The 22,891-nt window shown below is 39.1% G+C and overlaps 1 protein-coding gene across 3 annotated transcripts; it reads right to left on the bottom strand.

Annotated features, from left to right (window-relative positions):
- Positions 1-1,895: 1,895 nt before the first annotated feature.
- LOC122887248 (lysine-specific demethylase 4A-like) lies at positions 1,896-22,186 on the bottom strand. Of its 3 annotated transcripts, none has more exons than XM_044220264.1 (23): positions 21,986-22,180; positions 20,636-20,797; positions 20,173-20,348; positions 19,896-20,010; positions 19,542-19,735; positions 19,017-19,066; positions 18,819-18,922; positions 18,558-18,695; positions 18,161-18,375; positions 16,357-16,523; positions 15,537-16,210; positions 14,931-15,038; positions 14,609-14,726; positions 14,155-14,330; positions 12,628-12,841; positions 10,924-11,003; positions 8,482-8,537; positions 7,070-7,178; positions 5,987-6,178; positions 4,526-4,696; positions 4,209-4,328; positions 3,615-3,707; positions 1,896-3,446 (listed from the first exon to the last, which is right to left on the bottom strand). In XM_044220264.1, the coding sequence occupies exons 2-23, from the start codon at positions 20,774-20,776 to the stop codon at positions 3,309-3,311; spliced, it is 3,549 nt and encodes a 1,182-aa protein (XP_044076199.1). In that variant the 5' UTR covers positions 20,777-20,797; positions 21,986-22,180; the 3' UTR covers positions 1,896-3,308. The 3 variants fall into 3 exon arrangements, with proteins under 3 accessions (XP_044076199.1, XP_044076200.1, XP_044076201.1); XM_044220265.1 differs by having other exon boundaries at positions 14,609-14,723; XM_044220266.1 differs by lacking the exons at positions 1,896-3,446; positions 3,615-3,707; positions 4,209-4,328; ... (2 more) ...; positions 7,070-7,178; positions 8,482-8,537 and adding an exon at positions 8,551-9,103 and having other exon boundaries at positions 21,986-22,186.
- Between the last annotated feature and the right edge of the window lie 705 nt (positions 22,187-22,891).

Here is a 22,891-nt window from a genome sequence, read left to right as displayed (position 1 = left end):
TCAGGTGAAACTAGCTAATCAACAGATACTCAGGTAGACTCCTTCCTGAGGGCAGGGCTTATGTAACAGAGAGTAGCTTAAATTTCTAGTTCCCGTCCCATTTTTTCACAATTGAGAATGACTTCCGGATGGGAGCCGAAACGTCTTGATTCTGAAAACAGTGTCCAGATGACTACGACTGAAACCTTTTTTACGATACACTCTGTGAAACACATCTAAAGTAAGGTAAGTAAGTTTATCAGAAGCATGAAAACAGTACACTGGAACACTGAAAGCTTTTGGTGAAAGTTGCAACTGAATTGCATGTCAATTGGGAAACAGCACTTTTACTGAAATCATTTAGTACAGTAAATCCTCGTTTAAGATGGAAAGTTCTGACTGTGATAACCCCCTGAATTGAGAAAATAAATACAACGGAGTGATTATTTCCTCTGCAACTATAATGCGCCAGCAGCTGTACAGAATGTCTTGTCAAACCTTTCACACCATAAATAAAAATGTGGTTTCCAATGTGTGACCTTTCCACTTCCTCCAAAGAGGTGTATGTCTTCAGGTGTATCATTGAAATCATTGCATTTCACAAGATTCTAACAACAAATTTGTAAAAATTTGTTCCATATATAAAATGTTTTTGCTAAAACATCTATATTTCTATTCTTCAAGTTACTTTCGTTTAGTAAGTTTATAGCATTTACAACTTTGTACATGACTTCCCCACACCTGGCAGAGGCTCAGGCAAATAAAGCAGCTCTAACTCATGTTATGAGTGTAGATGTGGGAGGTAAGAGGGAAAGGGCACAGAGCCAGCAGTGACACTCAGAAAAAACATCTGCTGCAGGTGGTTTACTGACAGTCTTTGTTTGTGTGTGTGTGTGTGTGTGTGTGTGTGTGTGTGTGTGTGTGTGTGTGTGTGTGTGAGTGTGAGAGAGAGAGAGATAACTATCCACCCACATCTCTCACAACATAGGTTTGTGCTTTCCTTCCTCCTGCCTGTGTAGTGATGGGCCCATTTCTCTGCCGGTCAAAATTAATTTAGATTATTTAAGTCAAAATTTAAATCAAAATTCATTTTGAGAGAGTCATAATCGTGAGCATTTTTTACGTCAAAATTCAAAAATTTAAAAACAAGAATAAGAGTCTACAGCCATGCTAGCAGCTCTGTGGGGCTGTACTTGGTGCACAGTGGTGCTTTGACAATGACAATGCTAATGTGCTGATGTTCACTATCTTAGTTTAGGGTTTTAACATGCTAACATTTAATGATTAACACTAAACACAGAATACAGCTGAGGCTGGTCTTTTACAAGTAGACCAGAAGTTGTTGAGATGTTTCAGTTTAAACGAAAGTGCTGGACCGACTGACCGACCAATAGACCAACCAACATTGCTATCCATAGAGCCATACCGCTAGTGTGGCTAATAATCAAGTCAAAATTTATTTTGACTTACTATTTCATAATTTTGACTTATCTCATAATGTTGATATACCATGATTATTTACATTTTTATCAAGCATAACTATCTATTTTTTATTGTCCTGGTTGAAATGAACTTTCATAGCATACAGCACATGCTGATGCGATACATTCTTAGGTAGCGTTTACTCTACTTCGCTGCTAGAGAATATCTGGAAAAAATATGCTAATTTTGTCTTAATACAAATTAGACCCAAGCATGGAACCAAGGTCTAACTAAGATGCTTAACGGGGCAAAGGTATAGTATGAAAGTGAAGATGGGAGGGTGTCAATTATTATTACCAGCCCGCAAGTGAATGACCACATCAAGTTACAGTAATGTAAACTCCCTTTTACATCAAGGGAATTGAAATTGCACTCCTGGGGAATTTCCTTAAAATTCAGCTGAATCAGTCCAAAAATTACCCAGAGACATTTCATTGAAATTTTTCAAGAACTGTTTACTTCCTCAGGGCACACAAAGCATTAATGAACCGAGCTCACAACCCTTTTACAGTACATACTGTGCCCATGGGTAACCTCAATCAGACCGTTTTACTTGCCTGTGTGAAAAATTATCCTCTTACCACTTTTCTGTTTATTTGGGATTAAACTATAACCTCATTACAATGTTCATCCCCAGAGCTAGCTTTTATCAGAAACAAAAAAATCTAAACTTAGTGGAGGCTGGTAAATGTCCTGTGGCAGGAGATAACAATAAGTGCTTTTTGCTTAGAGATGGACTTGAGCCAGATTGGCATTCACACCTTCCAATCCCAATACAGGAAAAGCGAGTCTCAAAATTTAAACATGTGATGTTTGAAAACCTATCAATATAATAAATATAAATACATCTGAGGTTTTCTACAGATTGTGAAAACGACATGACAAAAATAGCTTTGTTCTCAAACTCAATGCACTCGCATAAATAAAGTGTAATAATAACATTAATTACAATAGTTATAATAAACCTTAAGCTTTAGAAAAACCAATGCTTGGCCCTTTGAAATGTAAGGCTTGGGCCATTAAAACATGTCTAGTTTTCTTCTATCTTCACAGTAGATGCACAATGACACACCTATGAGAAGACATACTTACGAACCATGTAATGCAACACATGGAATTATAAGTACAATCTGAAGATGTGTCAAAAAGTGACCTTTAGACATTATTTAATTTCTTTGGGGTTACAACTTAACACAGTTCTTGATGAGTCAAATTGACGAGTCGAATTGTTATCATGGTCAACAGCTGATTGGCTCAAAGTTTACAGTTCTACCTTTGTTTAACTTTATTAACTTCAAAAACTGACCCAAGCACAATTTTCTTCACTGCAAAATATTATGATAAATTATTATGAAAATAACTATTTCAAGAGCAAAAGGTCATTTATAGAAGAAATATCACTAAAGTAGAAAAAACTGTCCATTGTATAATGTGTGAAGCTGTATTTACTTGACAGCTGCTAAATGTGGTGGTAGAGGGAAAAAAAACAAACAACTTGCCCCAGTTAGATAGTCCAACCTTTTCTATATTTAATAATTCATTGATGGCTTCTTCCTGAGAAAAAGAAAAAAAATAATGAAATGGAGGAAGAAAATGTAATCCAAAAGAGTGTGATGGGAAACAGAGGTCTAAGAATATTATTCGATGCACACAAAAGTAATTTAAAGTCCCAGCCGTAGTTTATAAATATGTAGCCTGACAGGCCATGGAAGGAGGAGAAGGGAGGTTGGTCGTTCCTATCAGCAGTAGCCAGACCAAGAAACAAAGACCTGGAGCTGCATCTCTCTGTGGTGAGTTGATAAGGTGGAGAAGGAGAGGTGGAAAGCAGGAGGAGAAAGAAATGGACATCACTCCATGATGGCTCGGTAGATGACGGGCTCGATGTAGTCCTCTCGGTATCGAGAGTTGATGACCCGTTGCCTTTTGGAGTTCTGTTTGACTTCGTTCTGTGTGAAGAGCTCGAAGCGCATGTCTGACGCCACCGACTGAGGAACGAGCATAACATCGGAAATATAAATTAGTTCTTGCTGCGGCTGCAGATCTCAAACATACAATAACTTATGTTATGAGTTACACCTAGCACACATCACAACACTTTGTCTTAGCATAAAAGGTTCAGAGACCTGATGATAAAATGGGGGATTTTAAATTACCATTCGTGACTTGACTCGTTTGGGCAGATCCTCATCTAGAGTGTAGATGTCTTCTCGCTTTACAGATATTTGTGATCCATCCTCAAACTCCACCTGTAGGCAGGCAGACACACACACACACACACACACACACACGGATGCAGTAAATGAAATTGTTAATATACATAATGTGCATAAAAATTCCATTCACTGCCATGTATTTGCATGAATGCTGCTTTAAAGTTATTTTATTAAAAGGCAATTTAAGCACTTTACTCACATGCTGCAATAAATCACTGTATATAACTGTTAAACTGGGTAGTAAAACTACAATAATATGCAGGCTGTTGTGTTAGGTCATAATTTCTCTCTAATAGACCACCAAACATAATTAAAGGAGAAAGTGCCAAGCCAGATAACCTAGCTCATTAATATAAGTGCATTTATCTATTTTTTTATGTCTCAACATTTTTACTTTAAACCACACAGACCACCCACATTTTGAGGATGAGGAACGTAACCCAACATCCTGACGTGGCTTGAACAAACTGAGAAAGCCTTTTAGATGTCAGCGCCCGAGTCAGAAAAAAGAGAGACAGATGAGGGGAGGTTTACCAGGTACATAGGGATGGAGTGTGACGCTACAAACTTAGCTCCATATATCAACCCATCTGTCCATCGCACTTGAACAGCATCGCCTTCGGCGGGTGGGCCGAGCCGGACGCAGTCACGGTTCTGAAAAGAGAGCGAATGGTGAACTCAGGCTATGCGTTAGTAAAGGAAACTTGTCTAAACAGGAAACTCAAATGGTATGACTTGATATCTATTATTTAAGTCTCACTGAGTTTATCTGTGTGTGTGTTACTACACTTCGTCCCTTAATATCTTTTCACTTGACAGCATAAATAACAATTAGAAGCAATTCTATTAACCTCAATGTCCTCTGGGAAGAGGTTGTCGCTGTAGGACCCGTCGTCGAACACAACCTCGTAGAAGGTGGCTGTGGTCAGTTCCACCACTTCGCTGTGGTAGTAACGGCCGTTTTTGTATTTACAGATAACCCTCTGCCCCACTGCCAGCTCTCGCATGGAAGCCTTGTTGCGCTATGGGACAGAAACTGAGAGTAAGTCTTAAAAACATATCACTCTACAGTGCTAACTGTCATAGAAAAAATAAGTCATTGTAGAGCAATAAACAGCACAAGTCTATAAAGATATCTCAGCACGGATTAGTCTTCTAATCACTAAAACAATATTTGGTCAGTAATGTGCCCAAAAAAATCAGACTGCTCTCTGCTTCATGCTACAAAATACATTTGAGCATGAAAGCTGAGGATTTACACAAGCAAGCCCAGACTTGTAGTCACATAGCCCACAACAGCAACAAAGAAACATACACAGAAAGTTCATTTACATAATTTTGTTGCAGCATATCTCTTGACAGGACCAAACATGTCTGCATTCCCCAATTAGTGAATCAAAGCAGTGTGAACGTGTACGGAAGTAACAATCCCTGTGGTAGTTTTGAGAGGTTAGAAAACAGTCTTACTGTGCTGCACAGCTGACTAAACCAGTGCTGGAAGCTAAGATGCAAGGCTAATTAGACAGTCTTCACAAAGATCCTCTTTGTCCATAATGTACAATAACACCAAGATAGATGCATTTATCCATCTTATGAAATGGGAAAAAATTATTTATAGTCAACTTAAAATGTGACTGGAAATTATACCAACAAATGACAACAGTTCTTAACAGCAATGCAAACAAGCTTCAATTACGACAGTAAAAGTGATTTAACTGAACACAAACAGGAGGAAAAACGACTAACTGAGCAGTATGAGTAACTGTCAGTATTAGTGTCTGGAATCTTGTTTCCTTTGGTGTCTGACTGAGCTTGTGTGGGCCTGCTGATTATGCCACCTTCCTGCTGTATAAATCACTAAACTCGGATTTCATGGAAGGAAACTAACAATGAGGAAAGAAAAAAAAAAGAAATAAAGGTGTTTACATGCAGCATTTTTTTCAACAGACAAAAACACTCTCAAAAGGTTAAGAGTGTAAACTTGGCTTTTCCCCACAACATGCATGTCAGTTCTCAAAACAAAGAAAGTGCTTGTGGAAAAATGAGTCATTTCAGTACTGGATTTTCAGCTTCCCTTTCAGCTAAACAACCTTATCCAAAACAGTGAGATCAGACACAGAGCAACATGGGAGTGTCTGTCACATGATCGGCTTTTTGTTTTTTCAAACAAGAAATGCTCCAGTTAACTGTTTTTTCTCACCAACCCCCCCCAAAATGTTAACACAGCTTCACAAGATAATGTATGTAGAAATTATGTGACCTTTTGCACCTAATCCATTACTATTGGCTTGACTGAGTTTCTGCTAGGTTACCTCAGGTATGATGGGCGCTCTGTGTCTGTGGCAGGTGATGAAGACTATGAACGGCCAGTCATCTGGGTGCATGAGGATACCAGCTGCCTGAGCGCAGGTGGGGTGAAAAGCAGTGGAGCAGCGCCCGTGCGAGCACTGGACACAGCAGCCCTTCACCTCTCTCTTCATCCGTTTCCTGCAGTATGCACACTTCTACCAGAATGACAAAGAGGGGGAAAATAGGGGTCAGGAGGAAAAGGTATGAGTGACACGTTACAGTAAAGGAAGTACAGGGGAAGGAAAGGAGGAGAAAGGAAACAAGCCAAGTGGGGAGGATGAGAGGGAGAAAGATAAAAAAAGTTGTCAAAGGGAGTAAAAGGCAGAACCAGACACGAACTGGAACACATATGTTAGAGGGAAATTACACAACTGCCTTTATTTAGAAGTATATTAATAGAGAAAGGCTCCTTTGAGATCAAGTCGGATGGGAGACAAGGCCAACAATTGTGAAGGCAGTCCTGCATTATTTCCAACACAATGGTTGTATGTGACTCATATACAAGACAGAAGTTTAAAAAAAAAAAAAAAGAATGTCACAACTCTGTTACGCAACTGAAAAATCCCCAGAAACATTCAGGTGCCAGAGTGAGAAGTGAAACTGAGCAAGGACAGCCAACAGACGCCACACCAGTTTCATTAGGTAAAATGTGTGTCCTCAGTGAGAAGAACCCCAAACAGATGCCATCTGAGTACAGCTCTGTTTACCAAAAATCCAATCTGTGTATGTGATAAAAGTGCTTGGTAGTGGAAAAATAGACCTGACTCATGATGCCAAGATTAGGTAGATAGGCATCACAACAGGAGTGAGATATACAAACCAACAACAGTTTACTGTACGTCAAAAAATATTCACATTAAAGTACTTGAGAACAGTTTTGAATAAGAGAGTAAAACAGCAAAGAGGCAGGGCAACTACAGTTCAATTTCAGGATTCTCGCACATCAAATCAACAAGTGCCCAAGGCTACAAAACAGGTCTCAAGATCTAAATCACTGCAGTTAGACCAAATGTACAGCAGACTGCTGTGACTGTAGTGAATCTTACCAGTTTGAACCGTGGCAGTGGGATTGCAGAGAGGTCAATGGGGCCCCGCTCAGTGATGTTGACAAAGCGAGCTTCCAGCACAGTGATGGCACACAGAACATGAACCCACCTGTGTGAAGGCAAACATGAAGTAGATTCAGGACAAACAATTCAAAGTCCAGGGTGCAATGTTTCTAGAAATGTTAGAGCATGCATTAAGTAATGTGGTAACAATCCCAAACTTAAGACAGAGCTTAAGCTAAGCTAAAGATTCCTTTACAAGATTGTGCTCAGTTCAAGAATTAATAAATGTGACAAAAACATTCCCATAAAGTGTTGAAGACCATGATGTGCACTTGAGAGCTCAGAAAAAGCTAGTAAGCGGACCTTGTGATTTCAAACCATGTGATGAAAAAAATATTTCATTTTACATTTTAATGGCATTTCATGTTGTAACTGATATCCACAATAAGTTGTCCCAGCTCTAATACAATTACATAAACAATATTTAGATAAACCACAAGCATTCCTGATCAAAAAAGGTAAAATACTACACTATAGTTTACTATAGTACAGCCTGTAGTAACCTATTCATAGAAGATGATACCAAGATATTGCCAAAATATATATGGTGCATTATTCTGAACAACTAAGTAGATCTGTCATAAGCCATTCATGATAGATGGCTGATGGGAAAAAGTTGCTTCGGTTGAAAGTCACTTCCTGTAACTTCAACCGACATTCACTTACTGCGCCCTACACTGAGCGATAACGTGTAACCACAGGCTGAGGGTGTGTAACAACTGCACACTCACACATCTACTGTGTATGTTGTGTGCATGTTTGCATAAAAAGCTTAAGCATCTTGATTTACCAGATGGATTTCAGCAATAACAGACAGAAGAAACAGGCAGACTTAATGTGGTCAAAGGAGAGCAAATGATAAGCATAACAATCTGCTGTGTAGCAACCAGTCAGATTCACTATGCCTGAGCTGTTTTGTAAACATAAATCCTTCTTTAGTACATTTTCTTGCCTTTACTTTCACAAGTTTATGACTGTGACCATGACGACATTCTCCTTAATGGAACAAGATCATATTTTCTTAGAAAAAGCACATGTGGCACTGGGAAATCTGAACAGAGGGTTTTCTACATTCTACTTCTATAAGAGCCCATGATCTTTAAGAAGATGTTAGGGCACTTTAACCTCCCTGAAAACACTACATCTTCAGGGGTGCCCTCATGCTGCACTAGTGGATATAACTAAAATGTTCAACCAATACCACCTTCCTGCCTGTCCTAAAATCAGCTCAGATTTCCATGACTGCTAAACAATAATCACAAAACTTCAAAGTTGGGTAGTTTCTGTAATACAGCTTCTGGTCCACAAATGAAAGCTCTATGGTGGAAGCACTGTTGTCTGCTACTTACTTGTCATTGTTGGCTCTCTGGAGAGCTCCCCCTCTCAAGGAACACAGACAGCAGTCCTGGAGGAAGTAACACACTACAATGTATTATTTAAAAAAAAATACTAACTCTGGCAACAGACTCCTTTATCTTCATCACATCTAAATTCCGATGTTGTATAATATTTATTGCTTAAACTGGGGATAACCCAATCTCTACTGGATCGCATAGATAGGTATCAGCTATGTAAAGCTCAATCCATTGCTGATCCTTATAACCCACTGCACACATGCACTTTCCTAAAACCTGTAATTTTTAGCCACATTAAAAACACGAGGAATGGCTAGAACTCCTTTTAGAACATCTGTGGCATTAGATGTTGTAATATTTCTATAAACGAAATGACTATAATTCTTAATATACTTAAAAGATACTTATAAGAATTAAAAATAAGAATCCTTCAGCTCAAAGATTCTAAAATTGAAAACCAGACAACTTAAAACAAGAAACCAAAGTCCACTGAGGTGTTACAATGAACTATAAAGTGAAGCATTGCCTACTTGTGGTCAAAAAGTGTTTGTGTCAAGCTTGGGCCACATTCCCAGAATGTTTCACAACAATCTCTTGTTCTGAGCAGACAGGAATGCTGAAAGAACAGGAAATTTAAAGATACATTTGACAAATAAAGTTGGGGAAAACTAATTGATTTGATTGATTGAAACAGGGTGCACATGCACATACATGTTTGTTTAAAGTACTTAAAAAGGCAAAATAGAGCTGCAGTAAAACAAAGACGCCATCACGATACTCACAATGGTGCCACAGTGGTTTTGGCTGCAGCAGCAGCTGCAATTAACTTCAAATAAAAAAAAAAAAACCACTTAATTTCCCTGCATGGGATCATTATGGTATATCTTTTGATATTACATACTGGTGACAGTGGCTGTCAACCATTGGCCCTGGTCTGTCATCTGAGGAAGTGAGCTGTGAATACAGCTGTTTCTTCAGTATTAAATCCTTAACGTCACAACATATGGTTTTCACTTGAAGCCGTTAGCACGTTTAATCAGAAAAACGAACACCTTGCAGACATGAAATTAGTATTTTTACAAAAATAAAACATTTGTGCATTAATCACATTTCTCTAGGCTTTTCCAACCAATTTACTCACTGAGCTTACTGTTGATCATAATCCATGATGCTGCACTTCGTGATACCATTGAACAGTCACCAAATGTTCTATACTTACCCACCACAGCCCCTGTACAGGGCTGCGGTGGGGAACTTTTTCTCATGGTGTCAGCAGAACCATCTGCAGCTCAATGCGACAAAGTCTAAGGAGCTGATGGTAGATCTATAAAAGGCCAAGGCATCAGTGAAACCCCAGTTTCCATCCAGGGGGTCAGTGTGGACACTGTAGAGAATTTCAAGTACCTGGGACTACATATGGACAATAAACTGGACTGGGCTAAGAACACTCAAGCTCTTTACAGGAAGGGCCAGAGCCGCCTCTATTTCCTGAGGAGGCTGAGGTCCTTCAACATCTACCGGACAATGCTGAAGATGTTTTATGAGTCTGTGGTGGCCAGTGCTATCCTGTATGCTGCTGCATGCTGGGGCAGCAGGTTGAGGGTAGTGGACACTAACAGACTCAACAAACTGATCCGTAAGGCCAGTGACACTGTGGGGGTGGAGCTGGACTCTCTGGCGGTGGTGTCACAGAGGAGGATGCTGGCCAAACTACACGCCATCTTGGACAGTGTCTCCCACCCACTCCATGACGTGCTGGTCAAGCAAAGGAGTACCTTCAGCGAAAGACTCATCCCCCCAAAATGCACCACAGGAAGTCATTTCTGCCTGTGGCCATCAAACTCTTTAACTCCTCCCTCTAAGTGTCAGTCTATATGACCCTAAGTCACTAAACTGGACTTCATTAACGTTACTGTAATACTTATTGATATTTATTCATACTTCTGTTACTACTGTGCAATATCCACCGTCTCATAATCCTCTTAATAAGCTACACTTAACTTGAAAGTACTCATTATTGCACTATTACTTCTATTATTACATTGTATTATACCGTACATACTTTTCAACCTCTAAATCCACTTTGGTACTTACACTTATTTTAGCTTTTATACTTATATCCACTTGTACTTAATTTATCTTACCTGCATTATAGTGTATGGTGTTTTATAGTATTTTGATTTGCTTAGTACTTCTATTGCTGTGTGCACTGACGTGATAGTGAGCAGCTGTAACGAAAGAGTTTCCCTCAGGGATCAATAAAGTATTTCTGATTCTGATAATACTTGGTGACCTGGTACAGGGGCACAACAACTTTGCTGCTATATTTTTTTGAGTTTGTCTGTTATCAGTATGATGAGGAATTCTTAATTATTTGTATCGAAATAATGACTTCTAAAATAATTAAATCTACTATTAGTAGCCCAATTAACTAACCTCAGTGATGGCATCAGCCTCACAGCGAGCGCACAGCCAGCCGTCTAGTTCTGCTTCATCCCCAGACACACCATAGCAACCTGAACAGGATCAGACAAGTACATGTCACACATTCACTTCTCACAGGCTTCATTTCTCAGCATGATTATTAGTGATGTTTGGCTGGTTATTTAATTGATGAAAAAAAGAAATTTATAAATTAATCACCCGCACCCTGTGGTTTCATTCCCTGTACTTGTTGTTATTTTATGAGAACATTAATGTTATGTGTGAACATTTGGATCATAGATAAGGAATCTGCAATCAAAACATTGTGTCATGCCTACATAAAATAAAACTGGGAATGAGAGCAGTGTGCATGGATTTTTACTTTACTTCATTGTGACCCAACACCTGCAAACTATTTGTATCAGGCCAGGCTACACCAACATAAAAAAACATTTTTAGAAAAGACAAAAATTAATTAATTAAAATACACAGGTGTGTTTGCGCATCCATTCATAATCCATTTATGTCCTTTAGTGATGGCTGTTTTTGATATACAGTGGTGTAAAAAAGTGTTTTCCCCCTTCCTAATTTCTTATTTTTTTGCATGTTTGTCACACTTAAATGTTTCAGATCATCAAACAAATTTAAATATTAGTCAAAGATAACACAAAATGCAGTTTTTAAATGAAGGTTATTATTATTAAGGAGAGAGAGAAAGAGACTGGGCAAAAAACAGCCCCAGACCATCACACTACCACCACCATATTTTAATGTTGGTATGATGTTCTTTTTCTGAAATGCGGTGTTACTTTTACGCCAGATGTAATGGGACACACACCTTCCAAAGAGTTCAACTTTTGTCTCGTCAGTCCACAGAGTATTTTCTCAAAAGTCTTGGGGATCATCAAGATGTTTTCTGGCAAAAATGAGACGAGCCTTAATGTTCTTTTTGCTCAGCAGTGGTTTTCGTCTTGGAGCTCTGCCATGCAGGCCATTTCTGTCGCTTTCTTATGGTGGAGTCATGAACACTGACCTTAACTGAGGTGAGTGAGGCCTGCAGTTCTTTGGATGTTGTTGTGGGGTCTCTGAATGGCTGAAGAACAAAATGAAGACTTTGGAGTGGCCTAGTCAAAGTCCTGACCTGAATCCTATTGAGATGCTGTGGCATGACCTTAAAAAGGCAGTTCATGCTCAAAAACCCTCCAATGTGGCTGAATTACAACAATTCTGCAAAGATGAGTGGGCCAAAATTCCACAGCGCTGTAAAAGACTCATTGCAAGTTATCGCAAACGCTTGATTGCAGTTGTTGCTGCTAAGGGTGGCCCAACCAGTTATTAGGTTTAGGGGGCAATCATTATTTCACACAGGGCCATGTAGGTTTGGATTTTGTTTTCCCTTAATAATAACAACCTTCATTTAAAAACTGCATTTTGTGTTTACTTGTGTTATCTTTGACTAATATTTAAATTTGTTTGATGATCTAAAACATTTAAGTGTGACAAACATGCAAAAAAATAAGAAATCAGGAAGGGGGCAAACACTTTTTCACACCACTGTAACTGTGTGTATTTTTAAGAATAAGCGCTGAGTGGTGGTTTCCTTATGAATAACAAAGGATCTGAATGTACCTTATGCAAGATAGAATTCATTTAACAATCCAACAATCCTACCTATTCATTCTTTAGATACCTGCTCATCACAGAAAAGGGGCTTACTGGTATGTACACGGACGCAGCACTGAGCGCAGCTGACCAGCCTGCTGGTCCCATCCTCTGCTACATGAGGGTTAGACAGCTGTCCCTCCCCGCTATCGTTCATCTTGCTAGTTTGGGTGTTGAAACACATCTCAGGGATGAGTGGCTTGGACCACTGGCGGCCCCCTGGACGGTTCACCAACGTCACACTGGAACTCCCACTACTGGACTCAGACTTGGGAGCGCTTGTTAGCAAAGTATTTCACACATTCCTTAAATGAATATCAGATGGATCAATTCCTCAGTTTACTTAATTGTGACCATTGCATGCCACTAACAATATTTAATTGAAGGGTTCCTTTCAAAATTGTTTTGTCTGTGGGCTCCTGCCCCTTTGTATTTATTTTTATTTTATTTTATTTTTTTAAATAAATTGGACCTGGTCCAAATCAAACAACCAATCAGGCTTAGCTAGCACATAACTAGTCAATCACAGCAACTCTGTACAAACTACGGTCATCCGATTTGTACTTGTCTTGGTTCCTCCCTTCCAGGGCTCGTTTTGTAGCCTGCTATACGCTGCAAAAGAGGTTTTGGAAATGTATCTGCTGAACCTAGCAGAGAGGATCGGAGCAGATTCATGTAGAGAGCGGATAAGGGCGAAGCTGGATGTGGTCAGTGCCCCACTGCACCACCAGAGCCCACAGGTACTAACACACACCAGTTCACAAGCACCATAAGCCCACCGTGCACAATAAAGATAAAATAACAAATTGCGCCATCGCCCTCTCCTGCTCCAAGCCCTGTCTGAAAGGTGAAAGCATTACACCACACTCACATAACACACTTCTTTACATGGCTCTGGAAGGGAGGAACCAAGACACGTAGAAACCGGATGACCCTTGTTTGTACAGAGTCACTGTGATTGGCTAGCTATGTGTTAGCTAAGCCTGATTGGTTGTTTGAGTCAGACCGTATACAGTTTCTAAAAAGACTTTTTTTTTCTTTTTTAAAGGAACCCTTCAATTAAATATTGTGACATGCAATGGTCAAAATTAGGTATATCAACTGAAATTATAATGAAATAATATTGCCTACTTAAGCTTTAACTTTGTAAAAATTAGAAATATATAACTTATAGAATATAAGTATATAATTATTAGTGAATTTAAATATCAATTAAACTTTCTACAACAGACATAACAACAATAAGCCATAATTTAAGTAAAGCATTAATAAAGACGTGTATTTTTGACTTGAGTTTTGATATAAAATATAATGAATCATCCAAAAGATTGTATTTTCTGTTCCTGGTTCTAGTGGCCATGAACAATAACCAACCATTGCACTACACAGTCAATCACAATATTTTCTCTAAAATGCATTAATTCGTGTCTGCTTTAAAAGTTGATTGGCATAAATGCCACTTATTTATGCTGATACTGATAACTACACCTGTCCACTCAATATAGATGCAAACGGGTGGTATTAAGAAAATTAAATAACAGAACTAACTTCATAAAAGCATAACATGCTTGTAGATGTCACCTGATGGTAAGTGTGGAAGAGCAGGCAGATGGAGCAGTAGGGGGCCTGCTGGCCCATGCTCTTGTTGTACTCTCTCTCTGCCTGAGGGTTATATGGCCGACACTGCCACAGCTGAGTTAGCGGCTTTGCCCACTCCTCTTTCTCCTCTTGCTCGACCTCGACATCTACATACACATCTAGAGATAGGATGATGGGATGAAAGACAGAGGGGTAGTGTGAATGAAGAAGGTGGTGGGAAGCATTAAGATTTTTAAAAAATGGGGTGTGAGGATGAGAAAAGAGAAATTTAAGCCATGATAAGTCCATGAGAAAAAAGGTATTGGAAATAGATTAAAATGGGTAGAAATGGTCATTAAAACTGGACCTAATATTATTACTGTAAATGTAGTGCTTGGTTAACTGGCACCACACAACATACTACTATATTATGCAGATTAAATAAACAATTGCGTACCATCGTCACTGTGCACCTCTCTGATTAGAGGGTGATGACGGGGCAGCTTACAGAGCTGTGCCTGATGCTGTTGCTTCTTCACTTCCGACTTGCAATATGACTGCTCTTCTGACACCTGCTGGAGTAAGAAGCGTATAGCAAGACAAAACTTCAGAAACAGGGATTATACTGTATCTGTAGCAATGAACATAACATCAGTTGCCATGAAGTCTTCCCATTATGAGGCTTATTGGGAGTGCTGTAGTGGTATGCATACATTTCCCGATAAACATTGGGTCCATTTATCCCTTTGAGAATTTGGTCACAGCTGGTAACTACTTACGTTATGATTCTGAGCGATCACCTTCATCTCAACAGGCATTGGTTTCCTGACAGGAACAGTGTCTTTCAGGATGACAATGCCACTGTCCGCAAGGGGGCATTGGTTACTCTGTGGTTTGAACAACATGAATAACATTGAACAATCATGGCAGATTTTGGAATAATGTTCTGTTAGTTGAATTAGTAATTATGCTCAAAGAGATTAGTATGCAAACATCATGCAAGGAAAATGCACCAGTATAGAGCCACCAAAAAGTCTTGTTGCTGTTTTTTTTTCCCCTTCAGTGTCTACCTACACACACACACACACACACACACACACACAATAGCTTTATGAAGCAATATCTATGAGCACTAAATATAAACTTAACATTATTATCCAGAATAGCTTGTAGCCACTCCTGATCAAATCTAAACTTGTTAAGTTGACAGAAAAGGCAATGCATGCAGCATAGAACATAACCTGTGCTCAAACATGCGCCACAGTGTACAGAGAGCCAACAATGACAACATTATAACATTACATTTCACCTGTTGCATCTTTGTTATGAGAGTTTGTAACGCATTTTCTATTACCCCCCCCCCCAAAAAAAAAAAAAACTCAGACCTTTCGCTTGTTGTTCTTGGGGGCCTCCATCTCCGTTTTGCTCAACTCTCTGGGTTGTGTTTGAGTTTGAGAGGATGCAGACTTGCTGGTGGGCTCAACTTCAGGCTTCTCCGCTTCATCCTGAGCCTCCACAGGTATTGACATTTTAAGTTTGTCCTCCTTTTGGTCCTGCTCCACAAGACCCTGTGATTCATTCAGTGCTACTTTGGTAAGAATAATCTTGGATTCTGGCTGTGGCTCCGTTTTTTCACAGCTTGGTGCCTGAGACGAGGACTGAACCTGTGTGTGTGATGGGGTACAGGTTTTGTGCTGGAGATGACGGGGTTGATGCTCTCTGGCATAGCTGTGCACCTGCAGCTGCGTGTGAGGCTGCTGCTGCTTTTCTAGAGTGTAGCTGTGCACTTGAAGAGTGTCTTTTGGACTCAGAGTCCTGTGGAAGAGCAGGCTGGCTACCCCCATTTTGCGGGCAGGCTGGGCGGTGGCTTCTGTCCATGTAGGTGCCGCTGAAACTGAAAGATGTCCGTTTCTGTGCTGGGACTGAGACGAGATCGCAGGCGCACGAGTCTTGGTATAATGAGGGGGACGGCTTACATCACTGTTACTTTGGGTCAAGCCCCTGTGAAATGGATCCAATAAAGTGAGCTTGGTTGGTGTAACAACCAACTTTGGTGGGCCTGTAAATTAAATCAGAGGACTGTTTAGGAGGTGAGGGTGAAAAATGCACACTTTTATTGCACTTTCTTACACCACACAACAACTGTTATTAGAGGCTTAGCTACTCTACAGGAAACTAGTAAGATAAGCAAAACGGTGAGAATACCTTTATTTCGCTTGCAATCTTGTGACATAGTACGTGGAGGTATAAGGCTTAGCCTGGGGCGTTTTCCATACTGTTCCACATCTTCCTCATCTTCATCCTTGGGAACAACCTCCTCAGGCACCTCCAGACACACTCTGTGTCTCTTGGTCTCTATCCTCTGTGTAGTGCTGAGGGTTTACCAAACAGAGGCACAACAGTTGAGAACAGAAGACCTTCAAACCATTTCCTTTTAATTTTGTATAACAGGAAACTGTACGGTAAAATTACAAATGTATCCTTGGAATATTTATGAAAGGAATGGTTTCACTTGATGGGAAATGCCTCTGGATGTGTAGGAAAGCACCATGGACATCAGGTGTGTCAAGAACAGATTCGACGTGACTGACCCTCTTCCCCACCTCCAACCATCATGTCATCAACATTTTGTGGATTGTATTTACGGAATTATTGTTAGTAGATATTCCATGGTCTGGTTTGGTAGATGGTTTGTTCGTTGTTTTTGACTACATGACATATCACACATACAAATAGTAGGATGGGGACCTATTTGCACTTTGACAGTGATACTGATGTGTTGGTTGTCTGACTTTTCTTTTCGTTTTTTTATTGCTGTGAAACGAAACCTTGACAAATACCTCTTACAACAAAAATGTTCATAGAAATTTAAACAAAATAAAAATGAAATACATTCCCTTTTAAAGGGTTGACATTGCTCAACCTTAATAATAATAAATTATTATTATTATTATACTAGAATTCAATACAATACAAACACAAAAACTACAGCTTTAAAAATGACCATAGTGCTGGATCATTTGAGTGCCCTTTAGCAACACTTTAGCAAAACTGCTTTAGTGGAGCTTTTCAGTGGCCAACAGAGAAGACTGTGGTTGTACTGAACCTTCAGGTGCAATCGTGTCTAACTGTATAACTGAGTGTGGAACAAGGCATTCCTGGAAAAGTGCATTAGCATATCCCAGTAATTCTCGATAATTGTTAATACATATAAGCAGTAATTTGTTTTGTCTAGAGTAATTAGTACTGATTTGCTGTGTTGTAATTGGGTCCGTAATCTAATAGTAACTAGCACTTAGCAATTATATATATTCTAGAGAAGTATTTTCTAACAGGGTTTACCTTTTATAGAAGAACTAGCTTTTATGCACATTGCTTTACATGGTCACCTGCACTACAGAATCAGTAGATTCTTGTTAGTTCAATATTAAGTTTAAATTAAATATCTAATATTTTCCAACACAAAATATTTTATAATATTTATAATATTTAATAATTAATCTGTTGGAAAGTGGAAACAGCTAGTAGATACCAACCCAGGCTGTGTTGTAGTACTTAAGGCCATCTATTTACAGGAAATTTATGACTGCTGTCAAATGTTTACCTTAAGTTGAGCTCGTGGTTTTGACTTAATTATGAATACTGACCAATACTCTGAAGTCCTTTGGAAAAGAGCATCTGCTAAATGTTGTAAACATTACAAACAAAGGACATGGGGATTTCTGTTAACGTCTGATTAAATCTATCACATCCCGTATATATTCTTTCAATTGCTTAATGATACTGGGAATCTTGGTTGGTTAAGCCAATCCACTGATGCAAGCAACAAAAGGCATACAGACATGGTCATGGGGATGATGGTCTCCAGTCACATGATGTCACTGGACATTCCATGGCTGACACCAGTACTAAATCACCCTAAGCATGTGCTAAAACATTTCACAGTATAAGCCATTTAAACAAAAACACATATATACAAGGACTTTCTTTTCTGAAGTAAACAACCAACCTCTTCCGCTCTCCGTCCTCCCCACAGCTCTCCATGGAGTTACTGGTGATGTCATTAAAGGACTCCCCCAGGAACTCCTTAGCCTCTGGGGTGGGCCGTGAGTGATCAATGGGTCCCACATCTCGCCCTGCCAGCCACTGTTCATAGCGATCTGGCTGGAATTTCTTCACAAATACATCCATGGAAATCTTCACCATGTCTTTACGGCATGAGCACTAATGGAAAAAAAAGTCACAAAAAGACAAATGTTACAGGTAACATTGTTGCACGTACATCTATAAAGATATAGTTGATTATTATATAGCTGAATGTATGTTTACATTCTTACTAGCAAGATAAAACCAGATTCAAATTAGATTAAGTATGGTTTTCTATGCTGTCATTTGGCCGTCCTCACCAAAACTGCTTGCTTGCCATACTCAATCCATCTCTCTGTGGCAAAGTTGGTGGATTCTGCACAGTTGAAACCGTGGTTGAAACCAGCATGATAGGCATAGGGGAAAGTTACCATGAACTCACCAGCCTCCTGAGTAATCTTATAGAGAGGTAATAAAATAATTAGTAACTGCAGTTTATACATTTGGCTGGGTATGAAGTAAAATGTCCTCTGTTTGAAATACATACATTGAATACAAATAAACAAATACTCTAGTCATACCTTATCAAATGGAATGCCATACTTCTTCAGTATAGAGGGAGAGATGAGAGTCATCTTGTGCCTCAAAAAGGCCTCACAATTTTGGGAACTACCAGGAAAGAACCCTAGAAGAAGAGAGAGCAGATAGATGTTAAGAGTCCATGATAGATAACAGTCTTATACTATATACCTACAGAAAATAATCCACTGTTCTCTTACCTTTGGCCAAACGTTCCAATCTTTTCCCATGCTCTGGAGGAACACAATACCTGCACATATTTAAATAAGTCTTCTTAGTCACAGTAAACGGATATTTTGCATTTATGTATATATTATGCCGTGTGTTGTCAGTTGTTGCAATACTGCATGGAAAAAGAGTCAGAGGCCAATTTTTCAACTCACTATTCAACTTTTTTTGTAAACAAAGCACTCTGGGATAGGATCCCCTGCTGCATCAATGCTGTAGTGTCACTAATATGAAATAGGAAGCCTGCCTTTTCTGTGTGAAAGGGCCCTTACTTAAATAAATGACACCCATTTCCATGTGACACAGAAGATTTTATATCAACATCCAGATCTAACAGCACATATCCCCCTAACTGCGATTCCTATGGGTTTCAAGCAGCAGTGGGTAATCAATATCAAAACATTTTTAGATTAATATAACAATTATATAAGAATGCGTAAGAATCAAAAATTCTAATTTCTGCATCTGATCAAGAAAATAATAGTTTGTGTTTTTACCAGGATTTGGGCTCTCCAAAGTGCAAGTAGTTGATACTGTAGAGGTCCATGTCCTCAGTGTGCCATGCAAAGGTGGTCTTCCACATGCCAAAATACAAGTAGGGTGTATTAACACCCTCAATAGTGATGCCGCTTTCACGTTCAACGGTATCCAAAATGGTGTCCAGGTGGCAAATGTTCCACTCTTTGACTTCCTGCAGGAGTACAGCAGATAATTCAAGATCAACAGATGAGAATTGAAACAGTAATAAACACCACTATGATCAGCATCCCTTATGTATCAGGACAACAGATACACAGACAGCAATCGGAAAACCCATCAATACTGATGAATATTCACAAGTGTTAACTCACAGGGTCATATAGTGTTCCATTAACATCTGCCCCATATATGGGAGGGTTAAATGTCACATTCTTCCAGTACTTCCGTTCCAGCTCCTCAAAGTCATCATAATGTGGACTACAGAACCTATTAAAAGGCATTAACAACAGTTAATTAGTACTAACACCATAAATGAACCTCAGTATCAAAAGTTTAAAAAGGCAGTTAATTGTATTCAACTACAGATTTACTGATAACTGAAGGAAAAAAATGACAGGCTTAAATCTCCTTAATTTCTGCACTTCTCACTTGTCACTGTTGGCAATCTTGCGGAACTCTCTGACGGTCATGGACTTCTTCTGAATGTTGTATTGAGTGAAAAGGCCCGACTGGCCTGTCACCACCTGCTGAATGGGTGCAGGTATCACCAAATCGTCTATATCATCATAAGAACATCTAGGCTTCCATTCCTTTGGTGGGACAATCTTGCAGAAGAAAAGTGGACAGTGAGTTATTTTGCTTTCTTAACACTGTTTGCCATCAGGATTATTCACCAGCAAAGCTTTAGAGGTATAAATGTATTTATTTTTCTGACAAGCTGGTGTGAACATGTTTAAAATAATTTCAGAGAAAAATCAGATATAAGAAATTACTACCTTTTTATCTTGCATTCACTCACCATTTTTTTTACTGCTACTAAATATGATCCAATAAACACTACAATGGCTGTGAATATTGCTTGTGTGAACACATGAAGTGTATCAGTACTTACTTTAGCCAGGCCTGCTTTATGCGCTCCCTGGGACTCCACATATGCAATGTAGCGGGTGAAGTTCTTGAATTCCTCAACAGTGGGGTAAAAAGTCATGATCCCCTTGGAACCATGGTTTTGAGAAACCACGTCCGACGCCATCCCAAAACTCAATGGCAGCTCCTGTGGATTGTGAATGGGGAAATTGTGATTTTATGAAGCGATATTTAGATTCAGTAATAGTTCAGTATTGTAAACCAACTATTTCATATTTTCTACCCACAGCCAGGCGTCTTCAACTGGCCTGCATCCCTATAGCTTAATTTAATAATTACAAACAAATATCTACATAGTAACATAACATTATATATTTCGACACGTTTATTTTTCAGGAATTCCCAAAGTGGTTGCTGATAGTATTAACATTTCAACTGCTTGGTTACCTGAGGGATGACAACATCTTTAAGTGGGCGAAGCCTTGTTGGTAAACATTTTTGACATTGCAAATTAGATTACTCCTACTATATTAACGTTATATTCTTAATATCGTTGGTTCTAAATAGTAGAGAAAGCATTACATTACTTAAATATGTATGGTTATATGTCACTGTTGTAGGTTACGTGTTTGTATATGTTTCCTCACTATGGCGGGGGACAAGCTAGTCTGGGACAGGGCTGAGAAAAACTATAACCGCCCCTGATTGGTTAAGCCCGCGTCTCTTTAATTCGGCCCCACAGTGGAAACCCAACCAGCAAGCATTAGCTCACTTGCTAAGTTACTAAAGAAACATGAGCTAATTCATATAACGAATATGCAACGACACATACCATTAGCATAGATGTTTTCAGTGGTATTCAAGTCCCATTTAGTTCTGGTCACGTACATAACAGTGCAAATTAACGAATACTACTGAGAGGTGACATGCCATCTTGTTCTCAGGGTCTCTCAAATGAAAAAGTAATAATCACAAGACAGCTAGCTAGTTCACGTTAACACCGTGATGGGATGCGACTATCTCATGTATAACCAATATATATAACGTTAGGTTACATCCTCTCCAGTTCATTCGTATAATGTGACGTTAGCAAACGTGGACAGAGCTAGCTTTAACGTTTTCATAAGACTTGGTAAGTTTAACTGGCTTATATCTGAAAAAAATAATGCCGTTAAACAATTCTTTGACTTAAGTTTTACAGACATCATTCGCCAAGTCAGTGATATCTATCTCAGGAAATAGACTACACCCGACGCCTAGCATCGACATTAGCTGTAGAGCAGTTCCGGCTAGTTTAGCCATCAGATTAGCATTGTGAGTTAAGAAGCTAACATTCTAGGACGGCCGTAAACTAACTCGACATGTAGATACTTACCACCTCCTCTCGGTCGATTCAGACGTTGTTCCTTTGCGTTGTAAATACCTCGTAATCAATAGAAACAGCAGTTGTGAACAGAAGAGAAAGAAGACAGCTAGCTAACTAAGCCCCCTGTGAGTAGATCACTATCCTCCATTACCACTTCTACGCAAGCACACGCATCTCGGATTTTGTTTACCACAACACGCATGGGACACGCTCAGCCAATGAGAGGGCGGCTCTGATGGCGCGTGATATGATGGATGAAAACATCAGTTTCAAATCTCAGTTTTTTGTAATGACTGTAAATATTAACTTAGCTAACCGATATATATCGTATGTGTTGCTGCACTTTGGATTTAAATGATACATGGATAGAGCGGTTCCTTATATTAAGAAAAGTACATGGTCCAACAAAATGATGCAATTCGGAATCGATTTTTGGTTGTTTCAAACATAGGGCCTATTAGATTAATGTTAGTAATGCTTCAACTCAACAGTCTATTCTTACCGATCACAAAGTAATCCAGTTACCATACAAAATCAAAGTAACTGGAAATTAGGTAAGGTCTTACTAAATTATAGCAAACTTAAGAAAGAGATAAAAGTTTTAAATAATAAATATTGGACAATAGCGCAAATAACGTTCATGTGAAATTTTTGGGGAATTTATTTAATTATGTAGACTGCTATGAGGATGCGCAAAGAAATTGCATTTATTGAAAATAATTCGGAAAGATAATCTGATTATACAAATGTGGCTGTATCCTGCATCAAGTCATAACACCTATGCCTGCAGTTTTAGTCCTAACACCTACTTAGTACCTACTTTTTTAATCTAAAATGCCTGCAATTTGTTTTGTGTAAATTACATTAGTGTCATCTTCAGAATTTCAATGTATAATGAAATTATTGTAATTTTGT

This window comes from Siniperca chuatsi, linkage group LG13 (assembly GCF_020085105.1).
Source record: "Siniperca chuatsi isolate FFG_IHB_CAS linkage group LG13, ASM2008510v1, whole genome shotgun sequence".
Classification (NCBI taxonomy): Eukaryota; Metazoa; Chordata; class Actinopteri; order Centrarchiformes; family Sinipercidae; genus Siniperca; species Siniperca chuatsi.
This window is presented reverse-complemented; position numbering and strand designations above follow the sequence as displayed.

Coding starts and splice junctions, on each gene's coding strand:
- LOC122887248 (XM_044220264.1), bottom strand. CDS start 20,776: ATGGCGTCGGACGTGGTTTCTCAAAACCATGGTTCCAAGGGGATCATG. Junction 6,179..7,069: donor CACTGCCACGGTTCAAACTG/GTAAGATTCACT, acceptor TCATTCTGGTAG/AAGTGTGCATACTGCAGGAA. Junction 4,697..5,986: donor GAGCGCCCATCATACCTGAG/GTAACCTAGCAG, acceptor TCTGTCCCATAG/CGCAACAAGGCTTCCATGCG.